Source organism: Manis pentadactyla, chromosome 2 (assembly GCF_030020395.1).
Source record: "Manis pentadactyla isolate mManPen7 chromosome 2, mManPen7.hap1, whole genome shotgun sequence".
Classification (NCBI taxonomy): domain Eukaryota; kingdom Metazoa; phylum Chordata; class Mammalia; order Pholidota; family Manidae; genus Manis; species Manis pentadactyla.
In genome coordinates, this window is record NC_080020.1 from 228,884,481 (window position 1) to 228,908,824 (window position 24,344).

Consider the following 24,344-nt stretch of genomic DNA (forward strand, 5'->3'; position numbering starts at 1 on the left):
CAAGGCTGCTGCTGGGTGGCAGACAGCGACGGCAGCTGAGCCACTCAGTGTTTACTGACTGGAGGTTTGGAAGAAATTTATGTAAACATGCTTTATAAGGTGATAAAACATGATATAAATGTAATTTATTGTGATTCTCCTCCAATCCCACCCCTTTACCTTCTCCAGGTCTCCCTGGCCTTCTCTTTGGAAACACTCTCCTGAAAGCAAGGCCTCATGAAGGGAGGTGGGGGCCCTAGGACCGGTGGTCTCAGGGGCGGAGCCTCCTTTTTAAAGAGTCCTTTGTCATCTTGGCAATGCAGGACCGCCTGCGCAGCGGAGTCCGCCTGGCCCGCGGCTTTTGCTGCCTGGGAGGCCATTCAGTGGAGCTGTGTGTGGACAGCAGCGCCCACTGGTGGTGGGAGTACTGAGCCTGATTGACAAAATAACTGAAAATAGCCGAGGCTGGGCGCCTGGGTACCAGGAAGCCCATCGCACTGTTGTCTCTTTTTGTCTATGTCTCAAATTTTGTGCCAAAATTTCCATAATGGAGCATAAAAACGCAACCAACCGAACAAACCTGGGCTTCAAAGAAGGATAATTCTTAAAAGAGGGGGGGGTAGCCTCACCGTGGGTAGAGCGCACCCGGCAACAAAAGGGCGTGAACAATTGGCAGAGAGCAGACAAGGGTGCACGCTGGTGGCCCCCGCAGAGGGGCACGCGGGACTGCAGGGCAGGGGATGCCTGGAGGGGGCAGGGAGGAGAGCGGGCACCACAGAGGGGCGATGACGCCCAGTACCTCCACTGTGGTGGTGCTCTAACAGGTGTTTACATAACCCCAAACCTCTCAGATTGTATTCTTTAGACTTATGCGACCTGTTCCGTGTCAGTTATACATACCATTGATTTGTGTGCATCTACACCTGTGATGTTAAAAATGAAGAGTTAAGGGGAGAACTCTAAACAGAAGAAGCAGGATATAATTTTGGTGAAATATGCAGTGGATTTTCTAAAAACTAACCATTGATACTTCCCTTTTCTCCAAAAAGAAAAAAAAAACCTTAGTTGTAAGAGTCAGAGGAGACTTTATGAGATCACCTTATTCAGTTCCTACTCACGCTTTCTACTTCTTGTTGGGCTCTGGTGTGGTTTTTCAAAGCCTCCCTGGGATCTCGAGTGATGACACGTCCCCACCCTGCCTGTGCACACTCCTCCACCCTTGAGCTCAGCCCCGTTCCCACGGCCCCAGCCCAGGCGCCCAGCCTCCCCCCGGGTCCAGGGTCCAAATGTCTGTCTGACCCTGAGGGGGCAGGCGGCCAGCTGGCTCACGGCAGGAAACTTGTCTGCACTGGGCCTGGAGCAGCCAACAGGGGCTGCTGTGCCTTTGCTTTTCTTCCAAGCCTCCCGGCTGCTCCAGCAAGCTTTATTTCTGGGAGGGCCTCTAACACATTTTTGAATCTGGGAAAGCCAAGTTAAAGGCTTAAACAAGTTGACAAGAAAGGACCACACATTCCAACTGCAGGCACAGAAAGAAACCCAATTAAAAGTTGAATGGGTATAACCAGGCTGCGCCATCAGGGAAGTGATGAAAGTATAACTTTGCTTTTGAACCCCACTTTAGGGTGTACAGTTTACACAGGTGATGGGGTGCCGTGTCATCGCTGCCTTGTGAGACAGCAGTGTGCCCCCCTTTTAGTAGTAAGTAGAGCAGCGGAGAGGTGGAGATCGGATGGTCATGCACATGTTTGGATCCAGTCACGCACTTTCATTCAGCTGCCCTCCTGATGGGAGAAACTGTGTGCAACAACCCCGACAGAATCTGCTGATGAAGGGAACAGCCACAGCCGGCTCCAACAGACTGACAAGGGGGAGCTGGCTCCTTCCAGGTGACTTCTCAAAAAGCAGCTGAGGCAGGGCTGTGTGTTACTGCTCTTATGCTGTCTCTGAGAATATAAGCAGACCCAGAGACTGAGAGCTGTGGGAGGCTGACTGGTGTCAGTACACGAGCGAGCTTCCAGATATACCCAAGAGAACTGGGAGCAGGGTGACCCAGAGATCTGTGCACACCCACGTTCATAAGAATGTTATTCACAATAGTCAAAAGGGGGAAGCAACCCCAGTGTCCATCTGCAGATAAACAGGCTGGTCTCTCCATACAGCGGATGTTAGTCAGCCTTAAAAAGGAGGGAAGCTGACACGTCTACCACATGGATGAGCCTTGAGGGCATTATGCTACGTGAAGTAAGCCACACACAAAAGGACAAATATTGTCTGATTCTACTTGGATGAAGTGTCTAGTCAGATTCATAGAGACAGAAAGTAGAAGGGTGGTTGCCAGGGCTTGGGGTGGGGGGTGCCTGCAGGGGTGGGGAGTTGTTTAATGCGGACAGAGTTTCAGTTTTACAGGATGAAAAGAGCTCTTGAGATTGGTCGCACAACAAGGGGAATGTACTTCATACTGAAAAGCACATGAAAATGTTAAGATGGTAAATTTTATGTGTATTTTATCACTATTAAAATTAAAAAGAATTTTCCGATAGTCTGAGCTTCTCTGAGATGGGCTGGGTGGTGTCAGGCGGCAATGGGAGTGAGCATGTGCATGCGCACGCGGTGCTTCCCTTCTCTCCTTCGTGCCCATCCCACTCTGTGAATTCCCTGCTGGCCTGAGAGTCATCTTTTCATCTTTATTCTCACCAACGGCACAATGAGTGTTCAAAGAAATGTTAGTGAATACTGACTCCCACATGGTAAGATCACCAGCCCCCAGCAGCCACGGTGGGCTCCTCGGAGGACCTCCAGAACAAGGCTGTGCACCTTTGCAGTGCAGCCAGCCTCCACTTGGAGACAGTGCCAGGCAGGGAAGAACAACCTTTTCCAGACAGTGCACTGAAGTTGGCTGGCCTTCCACTGCCCATCAGGACACACCCAGTGCCAGCTTGCTCCCATTTGCCACCAATAACTAACACTTCCCAAGAAACACATCAGAAATTTCTCAGGGAAGAATATTTTCCATGCTTGAAGGCCAAGATGTTCCCTCTGCTAACCTCATCCTGCACTCAGGTTACCTTCTAGCAGGGCTGCATCAGAGGTCACTCTAGATGGGATGTTGGTTCAGATACTTAATAATGGTGTTTACATCTTAGACACTACCCTAAGGATGAGATAGATAGATGATAGGTAGATGAGAGAGAATTTCTTGTGTCATAGCTTTGAAGGGCAAGTTCCTTTCCATTAGGCAGATGAGTAAATTGAGGCTCGGAGGCCTCACAATTCACCCAAGGGCATATCATTACTAAACGACAAAACTGGGATGTGAACTCTTTCTGTATTATACTATTTTTACTCCACTATGCCAACTGCTATAGAGACTATAAACCCAAGATTGTCATTACGCAGCAACTTGATATTCAACTTAATCAGGAAACATTTCATGTTTATTGTGTGCCCAGTTTTGAGGTCTGTAACTTGGGAGAAGTGGTACTCTTGCTGGGGAGGATTAACTAATGTTAACAGGTTCATAATTAGAGAACAACATAGTACATAGCATTGATCTGTTGATATAGAAAAGATAATAGCTAATCTCTACTGAGTACTTACTAAGTGCCAGGTACCTTGGCAATCACTTTAAATAGTGTCACAATAAACTTGTTTTACACATGAGGAAACTACTGCTTAGAATGGTTAAGAAAACTGCCCACAATCACACAAGTGGTAGGGCAGAGCTGGGTCTGTCTCTTTCAGAATTCATGCTTTTGCTACCTCTCTGCCCACCCTCTCCAACTGCTCAGAGTTTTATAGCCACCACCAGCCCCGACACACACACACTCTGTGCTCTTGTACATTTTGCTAACTGTCCAGTGTGATTAGGACTTACTTCTCTAGTGACATCACCAGCACCTGAAAACTAGAGTGTATGTCTCCACAGCAGCAGACGTAACCCTGGGGGTGCTGAATAAATACCTGGTGAATGATTAATCCATGTGGCTAAGCCTCAGAATCAGAAGATGGGGGAAGCTTTAAAAGAGAATTTGGAGAGAATGTAAGCAGCTTCCTGTGGGGCAAAAGCCCAGTTCTCTCCATTGGTAACAGGATCATGTGCTAAGGGAACACACTCAGAGAGCTTACCTTGCTCTAGTATTAAAAGGAAAAAACAAAACATTGAAAACTCCCCAGTGTTGACAGAAGCTTAAAGATGGCAACTGTGAGAGGTGAGACAGAAACCTCCTCCCAAAACAACATATAATATGAGAATATAGCAAATATATCCAGTCCTGAAAGAGCAACAGGAAAGAAGGCTGTGGCAGACTGCCTACACCTGGGGAAAACAGCAGACCTCAAGGAAAAGGGTAAAGTACCAAAGCCATGATCCAGAGGGACCCAAGCCCTTCCCCCACCCCATCTCACTGGAGGGAGGAAGAGAAACAGAGTGGGGAGCAGGTGGAGGCCTAGGACTGCTGAACACTGAGCCCTGGAGATCTGCTCTGGGAGCACGAACCTATATTACATGGTGCTCTGGAGATTAGTGGGGTTAGCAAGCTAAGACAGGCAGAATACTGGGAGAGACTGAGATTCCAGCTGCTTGTGGAAAACACATAACCACAACCAGCCGCTCTGGGACGAAAGGCGGGCAGTCTGAGAGACTTCCTAACAGCGAGAGGGCTGCTAAAGGGGCAAGGATTGCACAGAGTGCACAGAACTTGCTGCTCTGGAGAAAGGACAGGTGGACAAAATTATCCAGTTGCACTCTGCCCAGCGAGTTGGAAACTCTCAGGAGCTTCAGGTACTTCATCCCCCTGACTGGCTAAGCAGCTATGAGACCCCCCATTACAATACATAGCCCTCTACGCCTTCCTCCAGGCCAGTACCAGCTCGCAAATCAGCTGCCCCCACCATTGCGCTAGGCCAGCCAGGGGGCAGGCCTGCCTATGGCAGCTATAAGTGCAAAGCAAAGAGGCTTCTCCCTGCATGCTCAGCCCACTGGCCCTGGCAGTTGAGGCAACCACTGCAGCCAGGAAGCAGGAAAGAGCTCTTTCCTCCTGACAGGAACCAGCACCGCTTGCCTGCGACCCCTGCCATTGCTCCAGGGGCTGAGCAGCTCCACAGAGTAGAGCTTCTGGGCACTAGAGGGCGCCACCTAAAATTTGAAATGTCAAAGGAACCTGGTTCAACCCCAAATCCCACAAATACTAGAAAGAGGGTCAAGTGAAACTGAAATTACCAATCTTACTGAAAGAGATTTCAAAATAAAGATCATAAACATGCTCACGGAGCTACAGAAAAATATTCAAGAACTCAGGGAGGAATTCAAGAATGAGATACAAAGAATGCATTATCTGAAATGAAACATACAAAGGAGGAATTTGAAAGCAGATTAGATGAAGTAGAGGAGATGGTAAATGAAATAGAAATTAGAGAAGAGGAATACAAAGAAGCTGAGGCACAGAGAGTAAAAAGGATCTCTAGGAATGAAAGAACATTGAGAGAACTGTGTGACCAATCCACACAGCACAATATTCATATTATAAGGGTACTAGAAGAGAGTAGAAAAGGGATAGAAAGTGTCTTTGAGAAGATAATTGCTGAGAACTTCCCCAGTCTGGGGAAGGAGATAGTCTCTCAGGCCGTGGAGGTGCACAGATCTCCCAACACAAGGGACCCAAGGAAGACAACACCAAGATATACAGTAATTAAAATGGCAGAGATGAAGAATAAGGACAGACTATTAAAAGCAGCCAGAGAGAGAAAAAGATCACATACAAAGAAAAACCCATCAGACTATCATCAGACTTCTCAACAGAAACCTTACAGGTCAGAAAGGAGTGGCTTGATTTATTTAATGCAATAAAGCAGAAGGGCCTTGAACCAAGAATACTCTACCTGGCAAGATTGCCACTTAAATTTGAAGGAGGGATTAAAAAATTTCCAGATAAGCAAAAACGGAGAGAATTTAACTCCCACAAACCATCTCTACAGTGTATTTTGGAGGGACTGCTACAGATGGAAGTGTTCCTAAGGCTAAACAGCTGTCAACAGAGGTAATAAAACCACAGTAAAGAAAGCAGACCAATTAATTACTAAGCATATGCAAAATCAGATTAACTACCCCCAAAGTCAGTCAAGGATAGACAAAGAGTACAGAATATGATACCTGATATATAAAGAATGCAGGTGGAAGAAAAAGGAGGGAAAAAAAGAACTTTAGACTGAGTTTGTAATAGCATACCAAGTGAGTTAAATTAGACTGTTAGGTAGTAAGGAAGGTACCCTTGAACCTTTGGTAACCACAAATCTGAAGACTACAATGGCAATAAGTACGTATCTATCAATTATCACCCTAAATGTAAATGATCTGAATGCACCAACCAAAAGACAGAGTCACTGAATGGATAAAAAACAAGACCCATCTATATGCTGCTTGCAAGAGACTCACTTCAAACCCAAAGACTTGCACAGACTAAAAGTGAAGGGATGGAAAAAGATATTTCATGCAACTAATAGGGAGAAAAAAGCAGGAGTTGCAGTATGTGTATCAGACAAAATAGACTTCAAAACAAAGAAAGTAACAAAAGACAAAGAAGGACATTACATAATGATAAAGGGGTCAGTTCAACAAGAGAATATAACTATTATAAATATCTATGCACCCAACACAGGAGCACCTACATATGTGAAACAAATACTAACAGAATTAAAGGGGAAATAGAATGCAATGCATTTATCCAAGGAGACTTCAACACTCCACTCACTCCAAAGGACAGATCAACCAGACAGAAAATGAGTAAGGACACAGAGGCACTGAACAACACATTAGAACACTTGGACCTAACAGACATCTACAGAACCTCCACCCAAAAGCAGCAGGATACACATTCTTCTCGAGTGCACATAGAACATTTTCAAGAAAAGATCGTATATTTGGCCACAAAAAGAGCCTCAGTAAATTCAGGATTGAAATTGTACCAACCAGCTTCTCAGACCACAAAAGTCTGAAACTAGTAATAAACTATGCAAAGAAAAGAAAAAGCCCACAAACACATGGAAACTTCACAACATGCTCCTAAATAATCAATAGATCAATGACCAAATCAGGCAATATATGGAGACAGATGACAACAATAATGTAACACTGCAAAATCTGTGAGATGCAGTGAAGGCCATGTTAAGAGGGAAGTATATGGCAATACAGGCCTACCTCAGGAAAGAAGAACAATCCCATATGAACAGTCTAAACTCACAATTAATGAAACTAGAAAAAGAAGAAAAAATGAGGCCCAAAGTCAGTAGAAGGAGGGACATAATAAAGATTAGAGCAGAAATAAATAAATAAAATTGAGAAGAATAATACAATAGAAAGACTCAATGAAAGCAGGAGCTGGTTCTTTGAGAAAATAAACAAAATAAATAAACTCCTAGCCAGACTTATCAAGAAAAAAAATGTCTACACACATAGACAGAATCAGAAATGAGAAAGGAAAAATCACTATGGACACTACAGAAATACAAAAAATTATTAGAGAATCCTATGAGAAATTTTGTGCTAACAAACTGGATAAACTAGAAGAAATGGATAACTTTCTAGAAAAATTCAACCTTCCAAGGCTGACCCAGGAAGAAACAGAAAATCTGAAAAGACCAATTACTAGCAATGAAATTGAATTGGTAATAAAAAAAAAACTACCTAAGAACAAAATGCCTGGACCAGATGGCTTTACTGCTGAATTTTATCAAACATTTAGTGAAGACCTAATACCCATCCTCCTTAAAGTTTTCAAAAAAATAGAAGAGGAGGGAATACTTCCAAACTCATTCTGTGTGGCCAGCATCACTCTAAACCACGCAAAGACACCACAAAAAAGAAAATTACAGACCAATATCCCTGATGAACATAGATGCAAAAATACTCAACAAAATATTAGCAAACTGAATTCAAAAATACCTCAAAAAGATCATCCATCATGATCAAGTAGGATTTATTTCAGGGATGCAAGGATGGTACAACATTAGAAAATCCATCAATATCATCCACCACATCAACAAAAAGAAGGACAAAAACCACATGATCATCTCCATAGATGCTGAAAAGGCATTTGACAAAATTCAACATCCATTCATGATAAAAACTGTCAACAAAATGGGTACAGAGGGCAAGCACCTCAACATAATAAAGTCCATATGCGACAAACCCATAGCCAACATCATACTTAACAATGAGAAGCTGAAAGCTTTTCCTTTAAGATCAGGAACAAGACAGGGATGCCCACTCTCCCCACTTCTATTCAACATAGTACTGGAGGTCCTAGCCATGGCAATCAGACAACACAAAGAAATAAAAGGCATCCAGATTGGCAAGGAAGAAGTTAAACTGTCCCTGTTTGCAGATGACATGACATTGTACATAAAAAACCCTAAAGAATCCACTCCAAAACTACTAGATCTAATATCTGAATTCAACAAAGTTGCATAATACAAAATTAATACACAGAAATCTGTGGCTTTCCTATACACTAACAATGAACTAGCAGAGAGAGGAATCAGGAAAACAATTCCATTCACAATTGCATCAAAAAGAATAAAATACCTAGGAATAAACCTAACCAAAGAAGAGAAAGACCTATACCCTGAAAACTACAAGACACTCATGAGAGAAATTAAAGAAGATACCAATAAATGGAAATATATCCATTTATTTGGATGCTCATGGATGAGAAGAATTAATATTGTCAAAATGGCCATCCTGTCTAGAGCAATCTGCAGAATCAGTGCAATCCCTATCAAAATACCAATGGCATTCTTCAACAAACTACAGCAAGTAGTTCTAAAATTCATATGGAACCACAAAAGACCCCTAACAGCTGAGGCAATCCTGAGAAGCTGCAGGGATTTGTCCCTGACTTCAAGCTCTGCTACAAAGCCACAGTAATCAAGATGATTTGGTACTGGCACGAGAACAGACCCACAGATCAATGGAACAGAATAGAGAGCCCAGATATAAACATATGGTCAATTAATATACAATAAAAGAGCCATGAATATACGATGTAGAAGCGACAGCCTCTCAACAGCTGGTGTTGGCAAAGCTGGACAGCTACATTTAAGAGAATGAAACTGGATTATTGTCTAACATCATACACAAAAGTAAACTCAAAATAGATCAAAGACCTGAATGTAAGTCATGAAATCATAAAACTCTTAGAAGAAAACAGGCAAAAATTTCTTGAATATAAACATGAGCAACTTTTTCCTGATTACATCTCCTCGGGCAAGGGAAACAAAAGCAAAAATGAACAAGTGGGACTATATCAAACTAAAAAGCTTCTGTACAGCAAAGGACACCATCAGTAGAACAAAATGGCATCCTACAGTATGGGAGAATATATTTGTAAACAACATATCCGACAAAGGGTTAACATCCAAAATCTATAAAGAACTCACATGCCTCAACACCCATAAAGCAAAAAACCCTGTTTAAAAATGGGTGGAGGTTATGAACAGACACTTCTTCAAAGAAGAAATTCAGATGGCCAACAGGCACATGAAAGGATGCTCCACATTGCTAATTATCAGGCAAATGCAAATTAAAACCACAGTGAGATATCACCTCACAGCAGTTAGGATGGCCAACATAGAAAAGACTAGGAACAACAAATGCTGGTGAGGATGCAGAGAAAGGGGAACCCTCCTACACTGCTGGTGGGAATGTAAATTAGTTCAACCATTGTGGAAAGCAATATGGGGGTCCCTCAAAAAAACTAAAAATAGAAATACAATTTGACCCAGGAATTCCATTCCTAGAAATCTACCCTAAGAAAGCAAGATCTCAGATTCAAAAAGACATATGCACCCCTATGTTTATCGCAGCACTATTTACAATAGCCAAGAAATGGAAGCAACCTAAGTGTCCATCAGTAGAATAATGGATAAAGAAGATGTGGTACATATACACAATGGAATATTATTCAGCCATAAGAAGAAAACAAATCCTACCATTTGCAACAACATGGATGGAGCTAGAGGGTATTACGCTCAGTGAAATATGCCAGATGGAGAAGGACAAGTACCAAATGATTTCACTCATTTGTGGAATATAAGAACAAAGGAAAAACTGAAGGAACAAAATAGCAGCAGACTCACAGAACCCAAGAATGGACTAACAGTTACGACAGGGAAAGGGACTGGGGAGGGTGGGTGGGAAGGGGGGCATAAGGGGAATAAGGGGCATTACGATCAGCACACATAATGTAGCAGGTGGGGCCACGGGGAAGGCAGTGTAGCACAGAGAAGACCAGTAGCGACTCTGTGGCATCTTACTACACTGATGGACAGTGACTTCAGTGGGGTATGGGGAGGACTTGATAATATGGGTGAATGTAGTAATGTTTTTCATGTGAAACCTTCTTAAGAGTGTATATCAATGACACGTTAATAAAAATAAATAAAAAACTTTTTTTATTTTAAAAATATTTTTAAAAAAAACTCCCCAGTGTCTGCAGAATAAGTGAAGTTCCTATACGAGGCGCTGCCAGCTTCCCCAGGTCCAGCTGCCCTGTCAGAAGGCAGCAGCTGGCAGCTGATGTCTGCTCTGACCAGGCCCTTTGCTCAGGGCAGGGGTACAGAGATAAGTGGGGCATCCATCCTAACTCCAAGGAATTCTTCATTTACCAAACAGTACGATGGGCACAGGGAGAGGAGGGGTCAGGGTAAAGCACTGGAGGGGCCCCTGGCCAGGCTGGAAGAGGAGGAAACTGGGGGACTCCCTAGGAGTCGGTGTGAAAGCTGCATGGAGAGGTGGGTATGGGAGGAGCTACTCTGATGACCCCTGAGCCCGTGTGTTCCCCATGCTCACTGCTGAGCAGCTTGTGGGCACCCAAGAAACAATACCGGACATTCGGGTGCAGTCTGTGTGTGTCTGTAACATCTTGGTTTGGCCTAGTTGGTGGACAGTTTCTCTAGGATTAGTACTCTTTTTCTTTCCCATTTGTCCTTTTGTGTTGCTTTCAGAAAGTCTCACTTTGATCTTCTGGGTAATAAATTATGTCTTCAGCTGTCTGTTGTATGATTTAAACCACCTATTGAGATTTTACTTTCTACTGTCAAATGTTTCATTTCAAAATCTCTAGCTGGTTATTTTTCATAACTGTTTATTCTTGTTTGGTTGAGCCTACGAATCATTTTCGTTTCAGGGTCACCTTCAGTCTGCTCTGGCAACCCTCTTCTCTCAGGTTTAACTCTTTCAAATGATGAATTTGGTTCCTGCCTCCAGTTGTCATAGAGGACGTGGGGATGTGCTCCAGGTGTGTGGCCATCATTAGTGGCCTGAGAACAGGGTTTCCTGTGCTTCCTGGTGTCATCGGCCACCCGTGCTGCCGCTGCCTGCCCGAGCCTGGGGGACACAACTCTGTGCCTGGACATTTGCGCAGTTGGTGGGTGGCGGGGGATCAGAGCCTCCTCCTTTCTGACCCTTGTGCCAAGACCCTGTCCTGCTCTGGCGTCTGTCACCTCTGAACTTGAGGCCCCCACAGCTGCTTCCGCTTTGTCCAGCATCCTCTCCTGTGTGCACTGTGTGGGCGGTGGTTTCCCCCCTTGGTCCGGCCCAGCCCAGATTCCATCACTTCCTCCTACCTTCCGGCTCACCAGAGATACACGTGTCTTCCTAGGCTGTTAGAGCTGTGTTCCCTTTTTGCTTATGACTTTTTCTATCAATTCTGAGGATTTGTGTTGAAAGAGAGAAGCCAGCCGGTGTGTTTGGTTTACTACCGTTTACCATGGTTTAAAAGTGTCAGTGAAGGATTAAATAGCTGACAATACAGTGAGGAATTACCAGGCCAAGACTAAGAAAAAGCAGAATCCAGAGAGATAAATGGGACGTTGAGGCTGCTTTTGCCTCAGGTGAATTTGAGCTTCGTGTCCAGTGGTATCCAGCAGTGAAGGGAATACAACCCAGGGCCCACTGAGGTAGCAAGTCCACTAGGAAATCTATATTCCCTCATAAATCTAGGACCCTCAGGGGATGGCAAGGAAAGGTGTCCTGGTCTTGAGCAGTGCAGGAGGGTAAGAAAGCTCTAAGGAATTATAAACACAGTTCAGCTCCTTTTAGATTTGCAGCCCGAATTCCCATCACCTTAGTGTTCCAGAATACCTGAGTGCATAAACTTAACCTCAAGTGGTTCCAGACCAGCAATGCCTGCTAGGTGTCTGACAGCAGCAAACACATGTCCTTTCTGGAGGAAGCCATCCTCCTCTTAGGCCTCAGAGAAGGTCCACAAAGAAGTTCCCAGGATGATGAGCAGCAAGCAATACCAGATAACCAAGTACTCAAGGAAACAAGTGAAAACCAGGAGAAATAATAGACAACACAAATAGATCAGTGCAGACTACAGTTACCTGGATTCCCAGACACAGGTTATAGTCAACTGTGTTGATTATGTTTAAAGCAAATATCGGGACAAGGACCTATAGAGAGTGACCTAGCATACTTGAAAAAAAGTGCCAGAAAGAACTTGCAGAAATGGAAAATACAGGACATAAAATTAAAGATTCTGATACCATAGGTTAAAAGGAAATTAAACAGTGGTGAAGAGATCAGTGTGCTGGAAGACAGTGCTGAAGGAACGACCCAGAACACAGCGCAGAGAGACAGGATCTAATAACAGATGGCTTGAGGAAAAAAACACAGCAAACAGTAAGTTGTGAAACAATGAAAAATGTCCCTTTCAATAAAGGAACAAGACAAGGATGACTGTTGCTATCACTTCTTTCCAGGGTAGTGTTGGAAGTACAGAAAAGCCAGGGAAAAAATGTGTAAGGACTGGAGAGGGAAAAATAAAATGATCATTATTCCCAGATAATGTGAATGGGAACAAAGAAACATAAAAAAGATTATAATTATTAGGACTAATAGGAGAGGTTAGTAAGACTGTTGAATATACATACACACACACAAATATATATATTTCCGCAGCAACAAGCAGGTAGAAAAACTTCACCTAAAAAAGATCGATAATAACATCACAAACAGGTAGGTATCTAGGAACCAAAAAGAGAAATCCCTTTCTTTACAGGGAAGATAAACTTTCTTAAAAGACATTAAAGAAGCCCTAAATGAATAGAGAGATAGTCCCTGTGTAAAGCAGAAGACTTATTATTGTAAAGATATCAGTTCCTGCCAAGTGATCCATAATTTTTACAACCACAACACAATCCTCAAGTTCCCCCCGACCCCACCTGAATGTGACAAGCCAGTTCCAATACATGCATAAGGAAATGTAAAGAACCAGGATTAGTCAAGACTCTTAAAACAAAAAATAGGCGGGAGGACTTGCTTTAGCGGATGTCAAGGTTCATTCTAAAGCTGTGGTCACTGAGCCAGGTTGGTACAGGGATGGACAGACGGACTACTGGGAAAGTCTGCAAACAGACGTGTGCAGTGTCTGTGCACTCAACTTAGGACAGAGAAAGGTCTGCAGAGCAGCAGGGGAAGGTGTTAGAGAGAAGTTGCGCCTCGACTCCTGGAGGTGAGAAATGGGGGTGTTGGCTGGTAGCTGTTAGAGAAGCAGGGAGTCTCCGTGGGAGCTTTGTAGAGTCACTGCTCTATCCCAGCCTCACCTCTCCCCCTTGTAAAATAGCAGCTGGAGGGAGGTGGCCCGGGGGGGCCAGCTCTGCCCGGACGTGCTCACCCTCTCTGCGGCAGAAAGCCGGCACACAAGGTAGGCCGCGCCACTGACCACCTTTCCTTGTCTCTTGTCCTTCCCAAGGTGTCCTCAAAACAGAGTGCTGAGGACCACGCGGAGAGCAGCGGTGTCTCTGGGTAAGTATGGGGCCACATCTCTTCTGCCAGAAGCCACCGGTTCTTGGCTCCAGCTTCCAGCACAGCCCCGCGGCTCCTTTTCCAGATGCAGCTCCTCTTTAAAGGGAAGGTTCCAGTCACAGGAACATGCAGAAACCTTACAGTCTCACAGCAGCTCTGACCTTCTCCTGAAAAGGCCGTGGCCCAGATCGTACAAGGCACCCCCACCTCACTCGTCCACTCAGAAACCACACGCAGCGGCACATCTGAGAACCCAGCCAGCTTCGGCTTTCAGGAGTTCACAGCCAAGGGGGATGACAGATGGGTCCCCTGCAATCCCATTACAGTGGCATCAGGAAAAACTAAAAACCTCTGAAAAGTGTCAGCTGAGGACGCCGACCAGAGGCCAGGCCTTCTCTGTCTGCTCCTGGCCATCCCGCATGACCCCCGGCTGCATGAGGGTTACAGGGCACCAGGAGCAGCCTGCAGGAGGCTCGGCTGGGATGACCCTGGACCCCTGGCCTGCCTCCCCTTTAGCAGCCTCACCTCCAACAGGGTGACAGAGATCTGCCCCATCACTGGGATGCAGGAGGCTGTTGTGCTCAAGACCACGGATGTGAAAAGCTGGGAAAGTACTGCTTAACAGCTATTTTTTATTACCAATTCCAAATGGTTTCATGGCAAGATCCTGGCTGGCTTCCCTTATTTAATGGAAGTTTGTGGACGTCCTTCCCTGCAGAGCTTGGTCCTGGGAAGTGCAGGTGTGGGCCTGAGGGAACTCGGAAAGGGGCAGAGCAGCCAGAGGGCTCGCGGAGGAGCTGGGCCGTGAGGGGCACGTGGACGTTCTCAGGAGGAAGGAGGGAAGGAGCCATCCAGGCAGCAGGACACGAGGTCTGAACAGCACCAGACGCTCAGGACACCAGTCTGTGGCACAGAGGCTGTGGGAGGGAGTGGAAGGGGGGAGTGTGGGAATGTAGGGAGGGCTTTGAATGACACCTGAACACGCCACTGCTTTCACGTAAAGAATGTGGGAACAGCTGCGGGCTTGGGGCCACGCGGTGGCAGCAGCAGACGTGAAGCAATGAGAACATATACACCCCTCTCCCACCAGCGGCCAAGGCCCAGAGTCTTCATGAGCAGAGTGGGGCGCCGGGCCTCCCCCATACAACCAGCTCCTCGCTTTAGCAAACTTGCCTGGAGGTGGGCCGGATGCCTGGCCCCTGTGTGTGCCCGCCTGTGCTGGGACACAGCTCCGTGTCCTGCTGCAGCGACGGCGCCAGGCCAGGCGGCTCTGGCTGGCTGACCCAGATGCCCGGGCACTTGATTCGGTGCTGAGGGCCTGGCCCCGTCCAGACTGTGGGCCCGTGGAGTGACCCACCTGACTCGACTGGCTGAATGTTTCTACCGATTCCAGGGAGAATCAGCAGTGACTTTCTCTAGTTTTCACCAACCCACGGAATTTAGGAGGGCTTATTTCTACCTTAAATGAATTAGCTATTTCTTATTTTTAAACAAATTGGTCCCTTTGCCTCCCATGCACACTGCAGGCCATCCCTCAGCTCCTCACCCTCACCAGGAGACCTCACTGCTTTCAAGGGGTGCCCTGAGCCCCATGCACAGGGTGTTGGCAGCCTGCCCTGGTGCAGCTGATCGCAGGGAGGTAAGTGAGCCCCAAGGCCACACAGGAATCCCCAGGTCATTCCAGCCACAGCCACTGCCTCTGCCCCCCTGCTTGGGCTCTGTGGCCTTTGGGGAGAGCGTCCTGGGCCAGGGCACCGCTCCACTGGGCTTCTCACTGCCCATCTCACTGCCCACGGGGCTCCCCTGCACCCCCAGGCCTCCCTCCATGTGCAGACCTGATGCCAGCACTCTCTGTGCTGGTTTCTGCTGTGGCCGCCCTTCCCTCCCGCCTCGGCCCCCACCCCAGCTCCCCAGCTCTGCTGTCAGAATCCCTCAGAGCAATGCCTCAGGGAGAGACGTCTGCCGCCTGCAGTGTACTTGGAAATGCACCCAGAAATCAGAGGAAGTAGACAGCTATGTAATAGAATAAATCCAGCAAAAAATATGTATTTACTTACTCGTTGAATCTGCCATTTAAACTTTTCTGTATGTTTGGAAGTCTTCATACTGAACTGTTGAAGAGAAAAATCCTTCAAAGCCCAGTTCAAATACCTCCTCCTCAGAAGCTCTCCGCCTTCCCTCGGTCCTCGTCAGCCCAAAGTCTCTCCCTCCATCGGCGGCACGGCGGGTTTGTCTCTTACCATTAGCCTCTCGAACTGGGGCCACTGCCCGACTCACCTCTGGTCCCTCACAGCAAGGCACACACAGTAGGTGTTTCACAGATGCCTGTTGAAGGGAACATTTGATGTGAACCTGGACCGTGTGGACCTTGACCCCTGAGGCTGACCATCATGATGATGTCCATGTCCTTTCCCGAGGACAGGGGTGGGGGCACGGAAGCAGCAGAGCTGAGCCGGCTGGTCTGGCACCGAGCGCAGGGCTAGGCTGGCCTGAAGTCTGAGGCCCAGGTAGCAGAAGTTGAGGGCCCATGGAAGGGAAATGCCCAGATTCTGGAAGCTTCTCTCTGTGCCTGCTTCTGAAGGTCATCCAGCCCAGCCCCTGGGCTCACATGTAGGGAAACAGAGGCTGGGAAGGGACGAGTCACCCCAGCTGTCTGGCCAGCAGGGCAGCGCAGGCTCCTTCCCCAGTGAGGCAGTGAGTCTGCCTGGCGGGTGGGAGGCCACCATCCCAGCGATGGCAGTGGCCCGCTCTGGGCTGCAGACCCCACACCCCTTCAGAGGCCACGGCCGGCTAGCAGCCCCCAGCCAGGGCCACCCCCACTCCCTCCCCTTACCTGTTGAAGGTGCCCTGGAGGCAAGGCAAGTGCCAAGTACACACTGACATGGCCACCGAGCGGCCTGGAAGCCAGGGTAGGTCCCCCCCCAACAAGCGCACCCAAAGGCCCAAGACGTCCAGAAAGCCAAGGTGTGTGGGCAGCCACGTCCAGGCTGGTGGGAGCCCCATTCTGGAGCCCGGGCAGCTGGAGCCTGCCCGGCTGTGGTCACCCCTGAGCACACTGCACAGAGGCTCGGGGAAGGGTCAGGACACCACCGTCCAGTCCTGTCCCACAGCAGCAGCTCCTGGGCCCCCCCGAGGGCGCAGGTGGGGGAGTTGGTCAGCTAAGGTGGGTCTCGGAGCAGCGCACACTTGGCTAAGGGCTGTGCAGCATGAGGATTCGGGTCATATGCTAGCTGCACGTTATCTTATTGATGCCCAGAATGAATTTCTGAATAGAGCTCCATTTTAGAGAAAATTTTGATGTCGAGAGATGCAAATGCCTTGTCCAGGGAGGCCAAGAGAGTAGGTAGCAGGGCTGAGATTCAAATTCTGGTCTTTCCACCCCCAGGGCCCTGACCTTTACAAGAGGCAGGTGCGAGCTTCCTCGTGGGTAAGTAAGGTCTTGGCAGATACTGCCGTGGAGAAGCAGCCAGAGGACTAGGCAGAGGCCTGCTCATGAAAGAGATTAACAAGTTTTCCTCAAGGGCAATGGTTTTAATTTTGGTTTTAGGATGGACAAGGATTCCATCACGGGGCCACTATGGTTGTCCAGGAGAGATGATGAGTTCGAAGGTGACATCTCACCTCCTGGCCCCCGACTGACCCTGGTGTTTCTGGCCCGCAGAGCCCCAGGCAGCAGCCACAAGAGTCCTGAGAGACAGTCAGCCATCTCGTACGACTACTCGGAGGAGGAGCTGATGGCGAGCATCGAGCAGGAGTACTGCCGCTGAGCCCGCGCTGCTCCCCCGGGGCCAGCCCTGCCTGCCCAGGCCCGGGGGTGCACCCCGCCCCCCGTCTTTGCAAGTCCATAATCAGATGGTTCTGAATGTGGGCGGCACCTGGCCTTCAGGCTTGCTGGCAAGGGTGGTCGGCTGTGCTGAGGCAGGCGGGTAGTCTCACCGAGGCGGCTCCTCCCTCAGCCTCGGGCAGGGTGCAGCTGCAAGGGTCTCCAGGAGCCAGAAGTGCTTCCCCCTTCGGACGGCTCCCTCCCCAGCCGGGCTGGGAAAGGCTCATTGGCTCAGACGGGACACCTCAGGGTCTCTACCACAGGCCCCGCAGCACTTCAGGAAGGTTCCCCTGTGGGGGGCGCACCCGGGAGCTGGAGGGAGCGCCCTCAGTTCTGCAGATGAATCACCTGGAGATGCTGTTGAAATGCAGATTCTGGCTGTGGGGGTCTGGGGGGTGCCTGAGAGCCTGCATGTCTAACCAGCTCCCCCCGTGAGGCCCACGCCGCTGAACCCAGACATGCTTGAGCAGAAAGGATCGAGTCTAAGCTGTAGACCTTGTCTGACTCTTCTTTCCCTGGGGCCTCGGAGCACCCCCTGCCTCCCCGCAGAGGCCCGGGCCTGCAGTGGGTGTGGTGGCCCAGGGGCCCCTGTCCTGTCCTCCCTCTTGCACTAACGTGCAGTCACTTCCCTCCCTGGGCCTCAGTTTCCCTTTTCAGAAGTGACTCCCAGAGGCTCTTCTGGGCACTCCCTGCTCTGACAAGACAATCCAGGGCTACACAAATCCAGGTTTCCCCACCCTCCCGGGGCGCTGAACTGCTTCCCCTGCTGGGGGTGAGCACCCTGGTCCCACCTGAGAGGGTTTTCAGGAACCACAGCTCTCCTGACAGACGCCTGACAGGACCTTCTCACTCTCTTCCCACCTGGTGGAAGGTAGAAAATCAGCAGTGAAAAAATCCCCAGCTGTCAATGAGAAGCCCACTTGCCAAGGGCGAGTGACCCGGAGGCACCTGGAGGGGAACCGCAGCCTGTTTGGAAGGCGGGCCTTCCGCTGAGGGCGTGGGCGTGGGCGTGGCTGCCCTGGGACCTTCCTGGTGGGGCGTGGTCAGAGCCAGGAGGCCTCCCTGGAGCTCTGGCAGGGCCTTCGGTGCAAAGGCACACGTGGGGGCGATGGCAGCTTTTGCCCGGGCCAGAGTAGGCCTCAGCTTGTCTGTACCACTGACACGGTGGCCTCCCTGGTGTCGCCGGCAAGATGCAAGGGCAACTTGGAAACCACTGAGCAGGCATTTGGCATGTCCCCAGACCTTCAGGCCTGTGGCCGCCGTGGGCAGATGGGTGTCTGCTATGAACTGTCACTACTTGACAAGAGTGCCTGTGATCAGATGTCCCATGGCTGGGAGGCTTCTCACTGCAAAGTCAGAGGCTGGAACCGCGGAGCCTTCGAACAGATGCCCCTGAAGGGCTGGCCCAGAACCTTCGGCTCAAGACAAGAGCTATTTCTTTTCTGACTCCAAACCGTTTCTTTTGATGTAAAGATTAAAGTCGTTACTATTTTAATAATACAAATACTTCTTTTAAAAGCAGTTGAAATTTGCTTTCTCACCACCAGATGAATCAGGCCTTGAATTTGATGACATAAAATGTTTGTAACTTTACATTATTATTTTGTTAAAATGGAACACATTCATCCAGTTTCCAAAAGAAAGGTGATACTTCTGTATTTTCCAGTGGAAACCTCATAAAACCATTAATGAGATGAAAGTGTTAAGAAAAACCACATTTCTCGTGTAGTTGCTGCTGCTCTCAGTGTCAGGTGACTGTGCTAAGTGACTGCTCTAGTTCTTGGGTCTCTTTTTCATTCTCTGGATTCAGGACAAGTCTTCTGAACACTGGGCTTCCCTAGCGTCAGGTGTGACTAGGGCTGCAGTAAAGCAGCGTCCCCGGCTGCAAAGCCGCCCCACAACCACTGCGCTGGAGACACTAAGAAGCTTCAGGGGGCCAGTCCGGGAAGCGGAGGGCTGCTTCTACCGAACGTGCGCCGAACCTGGCCCGGGGCCTTCTCTTAGTTGCTTGGTGTTGCTGCTGAGCCTGAGCCTCCCGCTCCGGGGGAGCTGGGTGTGGAATCTGCACACAGACGGGAGGGATATGGCTGCAACAGAGGCAGGAAGACAGTCTCAAAGTTGAAAGTGACGACACAGATCAATGCTGGGAAAAGTCTAAGGACCACAAGTGTGTCTCCCAGTTTCTGTGGGGTGGAGGTTCCTCTAAGATGCTACAAAGCACCAGGAGTTTGGGAAGCATGCTCCCATCCCTGATCTAGGAGATGCTGTGTCTGCTTTCTTGGGGAAGGAACCCAGCCCTGTCTCCCTCCTTTGGTCCCATGTGTTGCAGGTCTCTCCCGGCTCACCCAAGGGGTCCCCGGCTAGATCTGGTGCCCTGCTCCTCACTGGGAGATGAGTGTGTCGGAGACACTGCCCTCCAAGATCAGAGCCACCCCCCATGGGGCTGCCGTCTGGGCTGTGCTGAGCCAGCCCTGGTGGCTGTCCCCAGAGGGTTTCTGCCCAGTGCTGGGCCTGCTCACGTGCCCTGAGTCCCTGCTGCTGGGGGTCCAGCAGGGGAGTGTAGCCAGTGCCCCTCTGGACGTCTAACCTGTGTTGGGGTTGGGGTTCTTTCCCCTTTCTGGCCATAGTTAGGCAGTCGGAAAGCCCTCTTGGTTGCCACCAAAGGATAGATCACATTTGAAGCTCGGAAGGTCAGTGCCTTCCTCCAGGAAGGAGGCAGCATGAATTCATACCTTTGGTGTGCTGACATCTGACCCCCAGGGGATAAATCAGATTTTAACAGCTGGGCAGGGCTCTACTTTCTGGTGTGATGAAAACTTTAGTTTCCAGAATAGCAAAGGAAAAACTGCATTTTCTGTGGAGTATGGACCCTGGGAAGGAAAGATGACAGTAATTTTAGGTCCTTGAGAGGTGGATGACATCCGAAGGGCGTCCTGTGGGGCTAGTGACTGCACAGGAGACCGAAAGAGCATGTGGTTTCGTGTGTTCCCAAGGGCACAGGACTGTTCTTCCCAGATTCGGGCCTCCACAAAGGTCAGGGGCCCGTGGTAGCAAGAATCACAGTAGCCGTGTCGGGAAAGTCCCGGCTCTGTCCCTGGGGAGTAGCCATTGGCAAAACCCCAACTTGTGCTAAGTAAGCCCCAAGAAGTTTAGGAGAGTTTGTAGGGAAGGGGAGAAACTGCCTTGGGAGGGTTGACTTTCCTACTAATCTGGCAGGAGAGAATGTGAGGGAAAAATCAAAATAGTGAGGCCTTAGGAGAGTGAAGCACAGGTTCCAGAAACATTCTTGTGCGTGTGCGTGCATGTGTGCGTGCGTGCGTGTGTGTGTGTGTGTGTGTAACTCATGCAGCATGCACTTGATAAGGGCTTGCTCCATGCCAGCTCTGCTCGGGGCGGTGGTGGTGGGAGGTATGAAATAAAGACACAGGAAAGCACAAAGGGCCAGCAAGCACAGGGGCTTGTGGGCTGCATCCTATGTCCCCGCTGCTCACCACCCCTGGGAAGGTAGGGCTGACAGCAGCCAGGCTCCCTGGGGAGGCCGCTCAGCCTCCGCAGCCAGAGCCGGGGGGGAGGGAACTGCCAGGGGGCCCCGGGGTGGGGGTAGGGAGTAGCCTGCACACGGGTGTTGGCCTCAGTTCCTAGCATGTCATCTCAGCAGCTTAGCTTCCCTGACTTTTCAGCGGGCAAATGGCCCCTGCTCGTCCTACTGCCCATGAGTCTAGGAGGCCGGAACCACAAAAGGCTGGCTTGGGGCTGTCACGGCAAAGCCCACGTCAGTACGAGGAGGTGGCCTGGTCGTGTGGGGGGGGCCCTTCTTGGGCCCCTTGGTGTGGGCTGGGGAGCTTGTCTGTGCCCAGGGGACGGCTGCTCCATAGCAGGCCAGCTGGGGCTCAGGTCTGGGGTTGTGTCTACCAGGAGGCACAACTGTTCCTCAGGGACACCCCTGAGGTTACAAATGGGGACCCATGGCTTTGAACCTCAGCCCGTTTACCAGCAGGCACTGTATATTTTTCTGTATTCCCTACACAGAGGTTTCTGAGGATCCCCCCCAGGCGTTTCCAGGGATTCAGTGTCACTGGGGGGATGGGCGGCTCGTGCTCCAGCGCGCCTGCCGAGGCCACCCGCGGGAGTCTGGCCCTGCAAGGGCACACAGCCGCTCTGGGGGCCCCTGAGGCCGCCAGAGCCCGGATCCCAGGGTCTGCCGAGGCAGGGGGAGGCTGTGCCGCCCTCCTCTGACACTCTGGTAGGAGTGCTCCACAGAAGACACCCCGGGCACCTCGTGTCACTGCTCTTTTACTTCACACACACACCGCCATCTGCCCTGGCTTGAACACTGAGTCAGGTGGGCACAGGGCCCCCAACCCCATGCTCTAGGCCTGCAGCGTGCTGTCCCACTGTGTGCACCCCTCATGCTTCCTCTGGGGCTTATCCTCAAGAGCATGGACCTGACCATGCAGGGCCACCTTTAGAGAAGCTGATGAAAGTGAGGACCCCTCGGGCCGGAAAATGGACACATGCCGTGTGCACACAACATGCCTTCCGTCTCAAGGTGCCTGTTCCCCACACCTGTGCACGTGCTGGCTGCTTGGGTGCCTCTGCGCTGTCCAGTTAGCCCTCTCCGTGCCCCTCTCCCTTCCTCAGCACTGTCCTGAGACCCCTTGTCCCTTGGTGTCCCTGGACCCTCAGCGCCATCTCCTCCGCTCAAGGACTCCCCAGGGGCCTTCTCCTGCACAACCTGGAAACTTCCTTAAGGCAGCAAATGGCCTCACCCTGCTACTTCCTGTCCCTCGTGCGGACTGTCTTCCATGACCTAAGCTCTAGTTCCTGGATAATCTGGTATCAGAGATTTTGTTGGATGGGTTTTCCCTCATTACTTCAGATGTGGGGGCATATTTGTTCCTGTTACTCCATCTTGGGAAGTCATATTACTATTATTTTAATGCTTACACTGTCAAAAAGAAAAGGGCTAGTGGGAGCCCCTTTGAATGATGCCTTTACCCTTTGGCACAGCTCTTGAAGGCAGCTGGCAATGCGAGAACACCTGAAGTCCGTTCTGGTATTTCTGAGCTCCGCCTCCTGTTGGTGGGAAGCAACTAAGGTTTCTCCTTCATACAAGGTAAAAGCACCAGACACTAAGACAGGCATGTTACCTGCCGTATGAAGGAAGCTGAAGCATAGCAAGGCACCACACCTTCCTCAGCAGTGTGTGGAGGATGCAGCCACACCTGCACCCAGGCCTCACAGGGCTGGATCTGCACAAACCTGCCAAGCTGCCCGCCAGGGGGTCAGGGAGGCTCAAACCTCTCCGCAGGGAAGAAGGCCACTCTCTTCCCTGCTGCCCCTGCCCTGGGCCAACGGTGTCCCCGGGAGTCCCCTGGGGCTGGGGCTGCCCCGTTCCTCGCCTTTCTCACGTCTTCCATCTGGACCTTGTGCCCTTGCCTCGTGGTCTGTTGCCTTCTTGTTCCTCCAGCAACTCCAGCCAGAACTGTCTGCCCAGAGCTTCAATTTCCTCCACTTAATGAATACTGAGGAGTTACCTCCTGAGCCTTGCAAGGTGCTCGGCCTTAGGAACACAGACAAGCCACAAGGGCTGCCAGCACTGTCCTCAGGAAGCTCACTGTCCATGGAGGGGACAGATAGGTAGACAGAGAGGCCTGATTACAGTGACAGGCGTCATGAGAGGTCCGGGCAGTTCAGCCAGGAGAGGTGGTGGGGTGCTGGCATCGAAGAGGAATTCAGAGAAGAGGGAGGAGGGCTAAGGGCCCACAGCCTCTCCAGAATCCAGGTTCCTGGAGCAGGTGTGAGCTGCCTCCCCACCCCGGCCCTGGGGAGCCCTCAGCTCTGCTCGCCTGGCCTTACAGAGGGCTGCTCCCCCCACACCACCCCCTCCACCCCCACCAGCGCCCTCCCCTTCCACTCCTGGTGCCCATGGCCTGGTGTGCACGCCAGCATCTTAGTTCTGCACGTGCTGCTGTTCTGGTCCCAGGCATGGGAAGCTCTTCCCTTGATGTTCAGTTCGGCGTCCCCCCGACTTCCGGCGGCACAGGCCGTCCGCGGCGTGAGCTCCCTCTCCCTCCCGTCTCTCTCATCCTGCTTACTGCTCTGAATGGTCCTCGCGTGTCCTCATGTCTTACCTCCACGATTATGAGTTTTCTGGGGCAGGAACTAGGATGACTCACCTCTGGGTTTCTGCCCCCACACAGCAGGGGTTCACTGCACGTTGCTGGACAGGTGGCTGGCTGGCTGGCTGGCTGGATGTGATCTGGTCCCTTCATGGGGGAGCTTGCACCTCGGCAGGTGGGTTAGACTGGCACCAGAGTTCAATGAAGTATAGCAAATTCCTACTGGGAGTCAGTCTCTAGTCCTGAAGGAGTCCAGAGCAGGGGCCAAGGGGCAGCTCCGCAGAGGCTGCGAGCAGAAACCCGGTGGGGAGAGCTGGGGCGGCAGGAGCACTTGGCCGCCTCTGCTTGTGCTGCTGTCACCTCACTGGGCACGTGCATCTCCCACCCCAGCTCTTGGCTTGTGGCATCTTTGTTTCTTCCTTCCCATCTACCATCTTTGCTTGATGGCAAACTTGTCCTCCGTGCTCAGGAAGACTGTGCCTGGGAGAGGAAGGCTGCTGGCAAACTAGCTCAGGGCAATGCCAGAACCCACTAGGCTTCTTAGGGAGTGCTGAGAACCTCCCGAAGTCAAAGGGGACTCTGTGTCTCAGCCTTCTGGGGTAGGGGGTTCTGGTGC

The 24,344-nt window shown here is 50.2% G+C and overlaps 2 protein-coding genes across 5 annotated transcripts in view; one reads left to right on the top strand and one right to left on the bottom strand.

The window, feature by feature from the left end:
• The window catches only part of RRM2 (ribonucleotide reductase regulatory subunit M2), a 59,354-nt gene extending 40,788 nt beyond the window's left edge, over positions 1 to 18,566 (bottom strand). For 2 of the 3 annotated variants that reach the window (XM_036881789.2, XM_057497455.1), the window contains exons 1-3: positions 18,398 to 18,540; positions 16,024 to 16,108; positions 15,841 to 15,894 (exon numbers count right to left, since the gene is read on the bottom strand). In XM_036881789.2, coding sequence (XP_036737684.2) covers positions 15,841 to 15,894; positions 16,024 to 16,026 — 57 coding nt within the window. In that variant the 5' untranslated portion in view covers positions 16,027 to 16,108; positions 18,398 to 18,540. Of the gene's footprint in view, positions 1 to 15,840; positions 15,895 to 16,023; positions 16,109 to 18,397 lie in introns of all 3 variants that reach the window. The other variant, XM_036881788.2, reaches the window with a different exon arrangement.
• Positions 1 to 19,124, top strand: part of CYS1 (cystin 1) — a 28,772-nt gene extending 9,648 nt beyond the window's left edge. Inside the window, exons 2-3 of one of the 2 annotated variants that reach the window (XM_036881662.2) lie at positions 13,731 to 13,783; positions 17,445 to 19,124. In XM_036881662.2, the coding sequence (XP_036737557.2) occupies positions 13,731 to 13,783; positions 17,445 to 17,550 (159 nt within the window). In that variant the 3' untranslated portion in view covers positions 17,551 to 19,124. Of the gene's footprint in view, positions 1 to 168; positions 819 to 13,730; positions 13,784 to 17,444 lie in introns of those variants that run through there. The other variant, XR_008995953.1, reaches the window with a different exon arrangement.
• The last annotated feature ends 5,220 nt before the right edge of the window (positions 19,125 to 24,344 follow it).